We start from the raw sequence: 15888 nt of genomic DNA, 5'->3' as shown, positions 1-15888 counted from the left end.
CCATGGCTTTAATGCATGTTAAACTGGGGGTCCATGGCTTTAATGCATGTTAAGCTGGGGGTCCTTGGCTTTAATGCATGTTAAGCTGGGGGTCCTTGGCTTTAATGCATGTTAAGCTGGGGGTCCTTGGCTTTAATGCATGTTAAGCTGGGGGTCCGTGGCTGAATGCATGTTAAACTGGGGGTCCTTGGCTTTAATGCATGTTAAGCTGGGGGTCCGTGGCTGAATGCATGTTAAGCTGGGGGTCCTTGGCTTTAATGCATGTTAAGCTGGGGGTCCTTGGCTTTAATGCATGTTAAGCTGGGGGTCCATGGCTTTAATGCATGTTAAGCTGGGGGTCCTTGGCTTTAATGCATGTTAAGCTGGGGGTCCGTGGCTGAATGCATGTTAAACTGGGGGTCCATGGCTTTAATGCATGTTAAGCTGGGGGTCCATGGCTTTAATGCATGTTAAGCTGGGGGTCCATGGCTGAATGCATGTTAAGCTGGGGGTCCATGGCTGAATGCATGTTAAGCTGGGGGTCCGTGGCTTTAATGCATGTTAAGCTGGGGGTCCGTGGCTTTAATGCATGTTAAGCTGGGGGTCCGTGGCTTTAATGCATGTTAAGCTGGGGGTCCATGGCTGAATGCATGTTAAGCTGGGGGTCCATGGCTGAATGCATGTTAAGCTGGGGGTCCATGGCTTTAATGCATGTTAAGCTGGGGGTCTGTGGCTTTAATGCATGTTAAGATGGGGGTCTGTGGCTTTAATGCATGTTAAGATGGGGGTCCTTGAAATGAGCAAAAGGTTGAGAACATCACTGATCCAACCCATACCTTCTGACAGGTGTCCAGCTGTTTGGTCAGTTCCTCTATGTAGTCTCGCTTGTTGTGCGGCCCCAGAGTGGCAGAACGCAGGCTCACAGAGTGGTTGGGAAGCACCTGCAGTAAAGACATAATGGTAAATTTTGATGAATTGAACATGGTGGACCCTCTTGTAAACAAGTGTAATGCTTAATTGGGTCGTTCACTCACAGTTAACAGCCTTTGTATTGAGTTTGTGCTTGAAATGTACTGTAATTCTGCAAACTGTTAATAAATATTTCAATCAAAATCAATCAATCAATCAATCAATCAATCCTAGCTCTGGTCCAGAGCCCTAATGCCGTTGCATTATCCCATTTACACCTGACGTCGAAATATATATATATAAAAAAAAAAAAGTCTTCTAAATCCTGACAGTTTTCTGAAAAACCTTATGTTTCTGTATCAGTGGTGCTCAATATTTCATGTCAAGGACCACTTATTCGAGGGATGACTTCCGCACACCCGGTTCAATTTTATATCAGGTGTGCGTATAGGCACACGCACACCGCCACTTGGCTGGTTCAAGAAGTTTATTTTAAGAGTCGTAGCAACGTTTCTCTCCTCCTTCCTTAAAATGTCAAGGACCACAACAATTATATGTAATATGCCTCCGCCCCCCCCCCCCCCCCCCCCATCTGAAAATATGTTGTTCCAGGAACCTCCCCAGAAGCAAAGATTTGAGTTAAAATGTTCACTCTGTAATAATATATATTCAAAGATTTGAGGCACATTTTCACGATTTTTCAAAAAATAGCAGACCTACAAGCTCATAGCGCGGCACCGAGTGCCGCGCTATGAGCTTGTAGATCTGCTATTTTTCAATAGCTAAAGTATAAAATAATGTTTAAAACACCAAAAGGGGTTCCCGCCCCAAAATGGGTTATTAGAGCTATGGGACTTTCAATGAATTGCCCTCGCATGAAATGCAGACCAGCCTCTCGACTTCTGCTAAAATAAAAAGAACGTTTTCGCTACTCACCAATACAAAGACGGTTTTGGTCATTAGAGAGACTACTTTCCCCGGTGGATTCACTCTGAGCCCCCCAACCACACGTATAAAATGCACCACCGGAAGGAAAAATCTTGTCTATGGGGATTTTCTCTTGGCAATATCGGTAGAGGGCGCAGTGGAGTAACTAAAAGTATTTTTCTTCCGGTGGGGGGGAAAAAATCATCAGTCGTGCGGTAAGTACAGGGAGCTGATGGTAGGTGTGGTCCACCTCAGCCATCCATCTCCCAGGGGTCTAGTGCATTGTAACAGGGACAGTTACCGGCTGATAATACTGATAATAAGCCACTCCCGACGTACTTCTTCCTGGGGGATTCCCGAGGCGTTCCAAGGCCAGTGTGGAGATATATAATCCCTCCATCTGGTCCTTGGTCTGCCCCGGGGGGTCTCCTTCCAGTGGGACGTGCATCGCTGACCTGCCTAGGGAGGCGCTCGAGAGGCGTCCTATAACCAGATGCCCGAACCACTTAAGCTGTCTCCTCTCATCCGCAAACAATTCTAAATAAATATAATATTCTTCAGAGCGACTGTGCCGGTGGCCTCGGTTACCATTGTTTTTTGAGTGGTGCAAACCACTCCAACAACTGGCTCTGTACCCGTGTACCCGTGTTTGTTCGTACAAAAAAAACGAGCATGGTTGCTATGGTTAGCAACCAAAAAACGAGCATGGTTGCTATGGTTAGTATGTGACGTCACTGACATCACAGATATCACGTCAGAGTGAATCAATCTCTGACAAGTGCTAATACATTTCATACCCAAGCTATGTAAGATCATACTATACCATCTCATTTCAGATGAAACCGCTCCTTCAACGCCTGAGTGACCTACCTTCAAATGACACTGTTGAGACTGAATTCATGCGGAGAGTACTTATGACACAGATGCTTTCCTGGTTCTAATGTACAGTAACTATAACAATAAATGTGTAGTTGCACCACTCAGTTCACACGGGTGTGTTTTTTTTTAAAACGTACTGTGTTGGTGCCTTCAGCCCGTCTCCTGGCCAAGGTGTCGTAGGTGGAGAAGCGCGTTCGAGGGGCGCTCACGGTGGGTGTTGGTACAGGGCTGCCGCTACGACTGCTGTAGCTGAAGAGGTTCAGTTCAGAGGTGGCTGGAGATACACGGGTATATGTGTCCGGCATCTAGAGGGAAATTAAAGGAGCATTCAGTGATTTGGAAAAATACCCGGTCCACCCGGTAACAAGATGTGCACATGCACACGCTCTACAGTGGGGGAAGTACAACAGACCAACAGCATGTGCACCAAGGCCCGCCCCACTCGATCATGATTGGAGGAAGGCCCCTCTCATCCTGATTGGATGAAGGCTTTGCCACCCAAAGCCCAAACCGAAACTAGGGTTTTTTGACCCCAGGGGCTCACTGGGGATAGGGAGGAACTCCTTATATGGTCAGCACACTCTATAGTAGGGAGGATTATCCAAAAAATAAGAAACAATAAGTGATATTTGAATTAAGTGAAATCACTGAATATACCTTTAAGCAACAGGACAGGTACTGTAGTCGTCTAGTAACGTAGTGATATTATGAGACGATGACAAGAGATGTAATGGGAAGGAATACACCTTCTGTGAGATAGATACCATTTTATAAAAAATCTATTCTATGCAAAGAAAATCTGCTATGAGATTTTAACCCATTTAGGCCCGACGTCGAAATAAAAAAAAAAAAAGTCTTCTGAAAGAATATATATATATATTCAAAGATTTGTGCCGCATTTTCACGATTTTTCAAAAATAGCAGACCTACAAGCTCGTAGCGCGCCACTCGGTGGCGCGCTATGAGCTTGTAGATCTGCTATTTTTCAATAGCTAAAGTATTACATAAGTAGTAGTAGTACATAAGTATTACATAATGCTTATGTAACCCAAAATGGGTTAATGAGAAGATGTGATAGAAGGGGGCAGAGAGTAGTGAGATAAGATTTAATGTAATAGCATGATATAAACGACAACAATAGGCCTATACCACATCTCCTATAACTCTCCAAACTATGATTAAAAAGAGTAGAAATGCCATGCATTTCTCACCTTGAACTCAGACATTCGGTACGTGGGGTTGTAGTCGTACATAGAGGTCGTAGTGGTGTATGGGCTGATGAACACCCTGGGAGGGCTGTCGACCCCACCCTGCTGGAATCACACAGAACACTCATGTCACTTCAATACACTGTTGATTTGGTCCACTAATGTGTTATGTTATGGCCTGGGCCGTGGCTCAGCGGTCCAGGCACCTTGGCTGGTAATCCAGTCTGGCAGTGTGCCGCGGGTTCGACTCCCGATCCCGACGGCCTTTACTGCATGTCTTCCCCCATTTCCTGTCAGCCTATACTGTCTGTCCCTCTATAAAAAATAAATAAATAAAAGCGAAAGCCACAAAAATAATATATATATATGTTATGTTATAATACAGTACATAGGCCTACAGTATACCATTCCAATTACTGGTTGGTTGATTGATTGATTGATTCATTGTCATATACTTGGTCTAAAAAGATAACAAAAAAACGTGTTTCCATTGAGGTCCTATATGTGGAGTTAGCTTGTATTATCAACCCAAGCTAACTCCCACACATCAATTATTAGGACATGAATTATTAGCATGCACGCACGCACGCACGTGCACACGCACACCCTCTCTCTACCGCTTGGTTCCCTCTCACCCACCCTGTCGGACGTGTTGTCCCAGTCCCGGGAGGTCAGGGACTCCAGGGAGCCTCGGTATTGGTTGGGGGCCAGCCGGGAGCTCTCCCAGCGGGGCAGCCTGGGGGGGGGTCCGTTGTTCTCGGGGCCTCCGGGCGCCGTGCCGCCGTCCGGGTCCCTGCAGGGACCCACACCGTTGCTGATGACGGCGCCGCCGCCGGGCCCGCCGTGGCCCTGGTGGTGGTGGTCGTTGTTGAGGAACAGCTGATACTTGGGGGGGTTGTTGTTGCCGGGCAGAAGAACGCGGGGTGTGGGCGGGGCCTCTTCCTCGGAGGCGGGGCTGTCGGGGAGGCGGGGCTTGATTTGATCCAGGTCCGATTCCTGGGAGGAGAGCACACAGTAAAAGAGAGGGTACAAATTAGAGATCCACATGATCTGTTTTGTCGCTTAATTTGAAGGCCCAAGTACTGATTTGACTTATTTTTCCTCTGAACTATTGAACTATTGCTACTGCCATTTAGCGGTGGATGAGTTAGAACACCAAAAGGGGTTCCCGCCCAGAGTGGGTAAACCCATTTTGGACTGAAGTCGATTAAAAAAAAAGGCTTCTAAATCCTAACATTTTTCTGAAAAACCCATGTTTCTATGTCAGTGGTGCTCAACCTTTTTCATGTCAAGAACCCCCAGAATTATCTCTATTGGGCCGCGGACCCCCATCTCAAAATATGTAGTTCCAGGGACACCCCCCCAGAAGCCAATATTTTAGTTAAAAATATTCGCTCTGAAATATATATTCAAAGATTTGCACCACATTTTCACGACTTTTCAAAAATAGCAGACCTTCAAGCTTGTAGATCTGCTATTTTTCAATAGCTAAAGTATAACATAATGCTTAGTTAGCACCAAAAGGGGTTCCCGCCAAGAGTGGGTTAAGTAAAACTGGCAATGCTACAATGTAGAAAATATTCTGTTACGACTCGAGCAAAAGTCCTACATCCAACATATTACTTGAGTAAGTACAAAAGCATCACCGTCAACTTTTGCTCACAAGCCAGCATCGACCCTCATACAGCCATTATTTTCACACACACACACGCACGCACGCATGCACACACACACGCACGCACACACACACGCACGCACGCACGCACGCACGCACGCACGCACGCACGCACGCACGCACGCACACTTGTGTGGGCGTGCTTGTGTGTATTTTCAGATTTAATGTGTGCATATATTTTACATCTTGAACTGAAGTTTATCTTGTACTGTCTCGACTCTTGCACTATCATGCTGGATGCTGGTGCATTGTTGACGGCTGGCCTTACATACACACACACACATAATATAAGCAAGCACATACTTGCGCACACACACACACACACACACCAAACTGACAAGTGACAATGAAACAAAAGTAAAGTACATCTGGATACAGTACATGCTAATTTGACATGCTAATTAAGTTTCTTTCTGTTTGCAGGGACAGTTAAAACCCATTTACCGCTACCATTATTTAATCCCAACGTCGCGTACTGCCAGGGTTTTATCGCACGTAACACTTACTTTGAAGAGCCAAATATCCGTAATCGCATTTTACTATGAAACCATTCCGTGTGTGTTGACGAAGCTGGTGCTTGTTCTCTCGGTCGGTGGTGGAAAAAGTGGACCGCGAGTATCACAGCGCCTGCTACAGGCCGTTGAAAACGCTTGTCTGGGACAAAGCGACCCCTCCAATGTCGCTTCTGGAGATACAGCCGTCTGAAAACAGAGCAGGCGATGTAAGTGGATGCGCGCGCATCTTCAAAATGGCCGCGGCCACTGGCTCAGAAGCATAACAGAGCTAACGAACGGTAGCTGTCGATACGATCGTATTAAAACATGCATTACATAATACATCGCTGTTAAAACGGCTTTTCCGGGTGTGGCACAGTACGCTATTAATGTAACCCTACGGGTTATATGTTCCTGGCAGGCCTCGTGCTAAGAGTTAGATTTGTAGATAGCGAGCTACAGTAAAAGCCTCTGTGTTAATGTTTATCTCTTCATAACTCCAGAGTACACTCACAGATGAATCAACGCTGATGATGAGGGAGACTGAGGCCATTCATTCGTAATTCGTAACAATAACTGAATACAATTACAGAGAGGCAGAATGTGTTTTCATGCAGAGTGGCTGCAGTGCAGGGCTTTAGTCATGCGAGTACATTCGGTGTAAAAAAAAAAAAATCCATGCAAAAATGTTGCTTTTCAATCTGAAATGCCACACGTCAATCCATGCACATGATGATTATGTTCTCGCACGAGACAGACAATCATATAGATCTCCATATGGTGACATCTCCATTCATTAAAACGGGCTACACGAAAACCAGCACAAACTAGAAACACCTCATTATGAAAAGAAAAAAATAGACTGGTGTGCAAAACCCGCAACTTATACTGCAGGTGAAAACCAACCCTGATATCGTCCCCAAAATGAAGTGTATTGAATGTTTTAGGTCGGTGGTTTTCAACCAGTGAGTGGTCCTTGAGGGGGTTCCAGGTGGTCCCCAGCTAAATGATGGAGAGTTGGTAACCAAATGGACCCTTATAGATCTTTAACTCTTGAGAGCGTAAACTGAAACCAAATGGACCCGTACGGGTCCATTTGGTTTCAGTTTACGCTCTCAAGAGTTAATTATTGTCAAACATCTGTGTAAAATAGCTCGAACCAGTGCTGATTATTTCGTTAGGACCCACTACAGTGGTGTTCGATACGAACTTAACCGGGATGTGGAAACCTCTACTTCAATGCTCTACGAGTTGCTTAGCCATTAGCCAGTTATTCTGTCTCATCTAGAAGACTCGTACCCAAGGTAATACAAGCCATTCAAGGTATATGGGTTGTAAAGCCAGATACCTTGATTCGTATATGTTGACCTGTTGGAGATACCGCGTGCGTTGCCTGGAATCTCAGGTTTAGAAGCCATGGGAGCCGCCTTTTATGCTGTGCAAGTCTAGTGTTACGATGATGTCACCACTGTGTATATCCATCTTTGGAGTTTCTACATTAATCTGATGTCAGCGCTGGATAGCGCGGTTGTCTCCATATATGGGACTATGGGTTATCCCATATATGGAACTCTAAGTGAAAGCCTTCACAACAATCTGCATTACTTAATTTTCAAGAAGTCTACACACTTAGAGATTGTAGAAGAATTGTTATTTTGATCCAAATTTGCCGACAGCATGGAGTTGTGTGTCAACGTCGATAACAGAATATTCTTTAGTTTTGGGTCTCAGAGGCTAAATGGCATCAGACGGTGGTTCCGTGGCTCAAATGCTGAATAAATAATGGGCCTTGATATCAAAATGGTTGAAAACCAATGTTTTAGGTTGTCGTTTTATTGTCGTTTTGTATGCGAGAACTTCTGGGACCTCAGAGTAGTATGCACCCTTTTAAACCCATTTTGGGGCGGGAACCCCCTTTTGGTGTTAGCTATTGAAAAATAGCAGATCTACAAGCTCATAGCGCGCCACCGAGTGGCACGCTATGAGCTTGTAGGTCTGCTATTTTTGAAAAATCGAAGAACGACTGACATAGAAACAGCTTTTTCAGAAAACTGTCAGGATGTAGAAGAGATTTTTAGGTCAGGTCAAAATGGGTTAAATCTGAATGTCTTCTCGGCGGTTTTAGCCCAATTCATTGGATTTAGATGTCACCAGACGTTAATACGTGGCTACACAATGTCTCCTGCACATCCATCCATCCACACACATGGTCATAGGTGTCATTCACATCCATGCACATGGTCATAGGTGTCATTCACATCCATGCACATGGTCATAGGTGTCATTCACATCCACGCACATGGTCATAGGTGTCATTCACATCCATGCACATGGTCATAGGTGTCATTCACATCCACGCACATGGTCATAGGTGTCATTCACATCCATGCACATGGTCATAGGTGTCATTCACATCCACGCACATGGTCATAGGTGTCAACTTCACATCCACGCACATGGTCATAGGTGTCATTCACATCCATCCATCCACGCACATGGTCATAGGTGTCATTCACACCCATGCACATGGTCATAGGTGTCATTCACATCCATGCACATGGTCATAGGTGTCATTCACATCCACGCACATGGTCATAGGTGTCATTCACACCCATGCACATGGTCATAGGTGTCATTCACATCCATGCACATGGTCATAGGTGTCATTCACATCCATGCACATGTTGATATTAGGTCGGGTGTCATTATTCACATCCATGCACGTGATGATGAAGAGGTCTCATGCAGTCAGTTCAGACGTCAGCGATCAGCTGGGGCCGTGTCGCGTAACTTACCGATCCCATTCCCGAATCAGCCAGGGACTCCCGCCCAGAATCGCGGTTGTTGTTGTTCGACGTCTTTGGACTCCCGTCCTGCTGGGTCCTACTAGGCTCCGACGAGTCTGACCCAAACTGAACCTGGGCTGACTTGTTCTCCTCTGGATGGTTTTGCGGAAGTGCGGATCCCTCTGGCGAATCCCTTACTGGACTTTCTGTGGTGTTCTGCCCATTTTCAACAGGAGTCGCAGAGATGGAGGGGACTGGGGGACTCCCCGTGGCAGACCTGGACCGTGGCTTCGAGGGCTCCCCCTGCTTCCGCGTTTTCATCGGAACCGCGGAGACGTCGGACGAAGACGTCATCGCGATGACATGGCCCGTTTCAGGAAACGGCGAAATGCCGTTTGGACTGAAGGAGGAAGGGGAAGATCCTTGAGGAGAAGCGGACGTCGGGACGGAATCGGTACCGGAGAATTTATGGATCAGATCTTTGACGCTGCCAGAGCGGGTCAGGTTAGAACGTCTGGTTAGCGATGCTCCTTCGGCTGTCTGCGATTTCCCGCGGTTGGTCCTCCGGGATTGATCTGAATCTACTCCGTTGGCGGTGGCAGTGCTTTGGTAAGGAGGCAACGCGGAGAAGGAGGAGGAGGATGAGGAGGAAGAGGAGACCTCGACGCGGTCTGAAACACTCCCACTTTGCTGAAAGAATTGAACATAATAATAAAACACCCCAGCCAGATGATGAATAATTTTTGGTGAATATAAACCACAGAATAAGGATTCTATAGCGCTCAAGTGGTCAAAACAATTATTAGAGAGAAAAAGATTTGGGGACAAGACAGTGAGGGGTTGCTCTTTCTTTCTTGATCCACTGGACTGACATTTTAAGTTTGTGTGATTCTGGACGATAGTTTTTATCGTGCTTAGACCTAAGAACATAGAAGCAAAGAACATAACACAATCCGTTGGGATTTCAACAACAACAAATTAAAACTAAAAAGTAAATGAGCAACAGAAAAAAAGTAAAATAAAAAGTAAAAAAAGTAGAGGGTAGGCGGCGCACGACATCAACATGATACCCGGGAGGTTATGCGGGAACGCCGACCGAGTGGCAAAAAACTACTTTCCGGCCTTGACAGCCAACACATCCAAACAGAAAAGTCCTATCTGTTTGCATTAACCCATTTAGATGTCGAAATAAAAAAAACGTTCGCTCTGAAAGAATATATATTCAAAGATTTGTGCCGCATTTTTACGATTTTTCAAAAATAGCAGACCTACAAGTTCATAGCTTGTAGCTTGTAGATCTGCTATTTTTCAATAGCTAAAGCATAACATAATGCTTAGTTAAAACGCCAAAAGGGGTTCCCTCTAGAATGGGTTAAACAACACTAAATTACATTAAACTCTTTGCCACTCACATTAACCTCTATAGAAAAACTGTAATTCAGAAACAAAAAATTACAAATACCAGCATTAAAGCTGCAATACTCTACCATACAAATGAATTGGAATAAATTAGTTTGACCTGGTTGAATAAAAACTATCAATACAATCAATTAATCGTAACATTAGTAAGAGTAAAAACTGTTTGAATGAAATGTACCAAAAGAGAAAACAGTACATTAGCCTCTGATCATGTGCTCAATCACAACATATTAGAGGCTAATTTAGAAACACGCTTACTGTTTTGTTTGAATTCATTGATATGATCAATAACAGTCCTTTCAAACCAAACATTTTATTCCAAACCAATAGGAAGGACAGACCGTGTTCATACAAAATTCATGAGAGTTCCTCTCCTGACATGAATCCCTCTTGAGAAGCGGTAACATCTGCTCATCTGAGAGCACGCACACACACGCACGCACGCACGCACGAACGCGCACGCACGCACGCACGCACGCACGCACGCACGCACGCACGCACGCACGCACGCACGCACGCACGCACACTTCTTCGAAAATGCCCACATTACCAAATCCAAATCCCCACTTCACTCACGGCAAAAAGGAAAATACAATTTTCATTTAGGCCTGAAAAGCCACTTAAATGAATCCAAGTTTAATTAACGATAAAAAAAAATGCACGCGCACACACACACACGCACACGCACACACACAAGAGTAATTCCATTTAGTGCTACTTTTGAAAATGAGATGGCCAGTAGCCAGGTTTTTAACTTCGGGCCCTTAATCCAGGGGCTCGCCGAGGCATCCTCCCCCAGGGACAGTGATGTGAGTTTGGGCCAGGGTCTAGGGGGGGATCAGGGCTAATCATGGAGGTATTAAAATGTTTACAGGTCATGGTGGGATTAGCCCATCGGCTAATAGTTTTTAATGTTATTATTTTTGGCTGTCATTATAGGATGAACTCTGACCACTAAGGATGAATGGAATGCAGTGTGTGTGTGTGTGTGTGTGTGTGTGTGTGTGTGTGTGTGTGTGTGTGTGTGTGTGTGTGTGTGTACGTGTGTGTGTGTGTGTGTGTGTGTGTGTGTGTGTGTGTGTGTGTGTGTGTGTGTGTGCGTGTGTGCGTGTGTACGTGTGTGTGTGTGTGTGTGTGTGTGTGTGTGTGTGTGTGCACGCGCGCGCGTGCATGCGTGCGTGTGTGTGTGTGTGTGTGTGTGTGTGCGTGCGTGCGTAAGGCCAGCCGTCTACAAGACACCAGCATCCAGCAAGCCTAATAATGTAAGGACAAGATAAACTTCAGTTTAAGATAAAACATATGCACACAGTAAATATCTGTGTAAAACACACACACACACACACACGCACGCACGCACGCACGCACGCACGCACGCACGCACGGCGGGCCACCGCCCTCTTTGGAGTTGTCAGTTCCGTCAGGGAGAGAACTCGTGTCAAAACAACAGCATCAGCAACGCAACCAATTAGCGGGAACATCGGCGTGTTGGACACATGCGCGGCTCGCCAGGGGTTGTCCCCTCGCCAATCTGCTTAGCAATATGTCCCCGCCTTGCTCTCCCCGCCGCACAGCTGCAAATAATAACACTAATGAACTGAGAATCCTCAGTGTTCATTTCACTCTGAGAGTGTACAGGTGTGAACAAATGGACCCTTTGGGTCCATTTGTTCACACCTGTACACTCTCAGAGTCACAAATGGATAAATATTAGGGTTTTAGGGTTGAGGGACTTTACTGTGTACAGACCTGATGAACCTGTCTGACTGTCGGTGTGAAGGTCTCTTTTAATGCAAAGCATAAATTACATTTTTATGGATTGAGATTTTCTTTGTATCTTTCACGGTCATATTGTGTGGATGCATGTACAGCATATATGCCTGCCATGAACAACCTTTTACCCAGTGTGATTAATTTCAGTATGATTATTTAACTCGACATCTTCTATTTTCTATGATAAGACTAATTCATATAAATCTATGTTTGATAATCCAAATGTAGGACATTTGAAGTGATCTTTAAGACTAAGATGTTATGCAAAGTAAGTCGAGCGGTGACACTCACGCTGCAACATGTAACAATCCTGTTTGCTTAACTCTTTTTTTTGCCCGCTAGGTGGCAGCAGAACGAAAATACATCGCATGGATGCACCTGGGACGTATCCTCAGTGAAGTATCCCACGGTCATCGGGGTTTCGGTTCACGCGAACATCATAGCCCTCACTCGGGTGACCCAGCCAGGGGTGATCAAGTCCCGACTTACGTCCCAGTAGCTACCCTCGATCAGATCCACTAGGGAAAGACCAGGGTCACACAATCCGTTGGAACCACTCCGGAACTATACTCTGCCGGGAGTCGGGACTGGGAGGCACAATTCTGGCGTGTGGAGGGACTAGGCTCTGTGGGTTGACTCCTGTCGGGGCCCCTCCTACGTCTCACCAGGTCCACTCCTACCAGGTGCAGCCAGGACCTGTTAGCACAGCTAACATGTGCCAGACGTTCAGTCTCAGTCTACGAGCCTCTGTTTTATTTCCGGGTTATCGGGGAGGTGGTGGCTGTGGCCTCTCGTCAGAAACGGTTACATGTCCGGAGCGATGCGAGACAAAGTCACACATGAAATCCGATCATCGGGATGCGCGACGGCTCACCATGGACAGCGCTCGAAGCTTTAGAGATACAGGGCTTTGAAAATCATGTTATAATGGAGGCTCAATGGAGCTGCATGGGAAAAAAAAACCATAGCTGGTGGGGACAGAGGCGTTGCGTAGCAACCGGAGCAATGCTAAAAGGTAAATCGGTCACCGCTTTCATATATGGAGTATACGGCTGTCTACGAACATGTACGCGGTTGGCACCTGCCTATACCGTAGCCCAGGGGGTCCGAATATGTCCGTAGATGGCGCAGAAATAATGAAGTACAGTAGCTATTCAAACGATAATCTTAAAATGAATGGTCTTCAATTAAATCTAATGAGAGCGCATTAATTCAGCAAGAATCGCTCTAGTAGATTAACCACACATCTATTTGTTCAAAATCTAGGTTGAATTATAAATTATCGGATTATGCATGCTCATTTTCCACCACCAGATTAATCCAATCTGCTAAACAAAATTACAGCTTTCCTACTGTCTGTCGCCATTAGGCCGTCTCCCTCTCAACTTCCCTACTGTCTGTCTGTCTGTCTGTCTGTCTGTCTGTCTGTCTGTCTGTCTGTCTGTCTGTCTGTCTGTCTGTCTGTCTGTCTGTCTGTCTGTCCTATGCTGTCTCTCTCTCTCAACTGTCTGTCTCTCCTATGCTGTCTCTCTCTCTCAACTGTCTGTCTCTCCTACGCTGTCTCCCTCTCATCTTTTCCTGCTGTCTGTCAGGGCTATTACAATGTGTTGGTTTTCAACCTGTCTACACGTTATCATGATAAACCCCATTAAAGTAACACGCTCTAACAGCTCATCTGCTACCACGTAACATGACATGTTTCCCTGTCATGAAGACTTTTTAGACGAAGATTCATACAAAGATCTGTGTCTGTGTGTGTGTGTGTGTGTGTGTGTGTGTGTGTGTGTGTGTGTGTGTGTGTGTGTGTGTGTGTGTGTGTGTGTGTGTGACAGACAGAGCCATACGAACAGGCAGATGTTTCCTCCATCTCGACTTCAACTGTCTGAGACAAAGACTGACAACATCTGGACCCACGCCAGTCACACGCGCGCACGCATGCACGCACTCACAAAGTGCCTTGCTTAATGGCACTTGCACAAAAGTTATTGAGTGTCACTTTCCCCCACACAGTGTTTAACATGCTTTTTACATTCTCTGGGTCAAATGTGCGCCTGCCAAAGGGACAGAGACATCTAGTGGAGATATCTGCGCTGATGAGCTATTGGCAGTACTGATTGTCAACCAGCAGGTGGTATTAGGCACCCCTTATCCCTGAACTTCTTTGCCTATTTTTGAGTGGTGTAAACCACTCCTACAACTGGCTTTGTTAGTTTACGTGTCTGTTCGTACCAAAAAATGAGCATGGTTGCTATGGTCACCCAGTTCACCCGGGTGTGATTTCAGCTTTGTTACTTTACGTGTCTGTTCGTACCAAAAAATGAGCATGGTTGCTATGGTCACCCAGTTCACACAGGTGTGATTTCATTACGTCAGACCACAGTTGATCAGGCTATATAAGACCTTACACCACTCAGTTCACACAGGTGTGATTTTTGAGTGGTGTAAACCACTCCTACAACTGGCTTTGTTAGTTTACGTGTCTGTTCGTACCAAAAAATGAGCATGGTTGCTATGGTCACCCAGTTCATATGGGTGTGATTTCATTACGTCAGACATTACGTCAGACCACAGCTGATCAGTCTATATAAGACCTTACACCACTCAGTTCACATGGGTGTGATTTTTTTACTATTTCGAATAGTTCAAATAGAGACGATCTACAAGCTCACAGCGTGTCGATGTAGAAAAGAAAAAGTCGGATCGTATCATCCTCGTTGGAGGATACAAAGATCCCACACCTGCAGATGACTAGCAGCCAACTAGCTAGTTATTCAGTACGGTTTGGAGCGGTCGGCACTCCCACATCAGGTGGGAACCGGCAGCCATGACTACCCAGAGCAACAGAAAGAACTTACATGAGGGATTTCTGCAAAACAATACAAGCACACAAAAAAGCATCTAATAACCGTGTGGCTTCCATGTGAATCTCAGACTTAAAGGGTAAGACCACTTTTGTAGAGGTTTGGGTTGTGTAGTTACCTTGCCATGATGTAACTCCAAATGTGGACAAGAAATCAAAAATAATTTCTCCAGTGATTAGAAATTGATAATTCAAAATATGCTCCTCATTGACTTACATTGTACGCTGAAACAGCTCTCAAAGTCACTCTTTTAGTACGTAAACAAACACAAACAAAGTTGTTTCAGACAATATAGAGCAACACCAAAACTCATGTGGTTTTATTTCTTCATAAAAATGGTAACTTCCTGTTGATTTTACTATATGAAGATCTGGATCCGGATCCATGGATCCAGTCCGGGTTTTCTTCTGAATAAAAATGGACAAATCAACAGGAAGTTACCATTTTTATGAAGAAATAAAACCACATGAGTTTTGGTGTTGCTCTATATTGTCTGAAACAACTTTGTTTGTGTTTGTTTACGTACTAAAAGAGTGACTTTGAGAGCTGTTTCAGCGTACAATGTAAGTCAATGAGGAGCATATTTTGAATTATCAATTTCTAATCACTGGAGAAATTATTTTTGATTTCTTGTCCACATTTGGAGTTACATCATGGCAAGGTAACTACACAACCCAAACCTCTACAAAAGTGGTCTTACCCTTTAACCCATTTTGACCTGAGATCAGATTCTAAAAAATGTCTTCTACACCCTGACAGTTTTCTGAAAAAGCTATGTTTCTATGTCAGTCGTTCTTCGACTTTTCAAAAATAGCAGACCTACAAGCTCGTAGCGCGCCACTCGGTGGCACGCTATGAGCTTGTAGATCTGCTATTTTTCAATGGCTAAAGCATAGCATAGTGCTAACACCAAAAGGGGTTCCCGCCCAGAATGGGTTGATGTGGCCAGTATATGACGTCAGTCGTCTATGACTTATGTAT

General features: G+C 45.1%; 1 protein-coding gene across 1 annotated transcript in view; it reads right to left on the bottom strand.

Moving 5' to 3' along the window:
- Window positions 1–15888, bottom strand: part of LOC306939365 (uncharacterized protein) — a gene marked incomplete at its 5' end in the record, with an annotated part of 61323 nt that overhangs the window by 14838 nt on the left and 30597 nt on the right. The window contains 4 exons of the mRNA XM_079523952.1: window positions 816–920; window positions 2832–2999; window positions 3906–4007; window positions 4542–4898. Coding sequence (XP_079380078.1) covers window positions 816–920; window positions 2832–2999; window positions 3906–4007; window positions 4542–4898 — 732 coding nt within the window. The remainder of the gene's footprint in view (window positions 1–815; window positions 921–2831; window positions 3000–3905; window positions 4008–4541; window positions 4899–15888) is intronic.

The sequence above is a fragment of the Electrona antarctica genome, assembly GCF_951216825.1.
Source record: "Electrona antarctica genome assembly, chromosome: 16".
NCBI classification, from domain to species: Eukaryota; Metazoa; Chordata; class Actinopteri; order Myctophiformes; family Myctophidae; genus Electrona; species Electrona antarctica.
The sequence above is the reverse complement of the archived record's forward strand: the minus strand, read 5'-3'. Positions and strand labels throughout refer to the sequence as shown.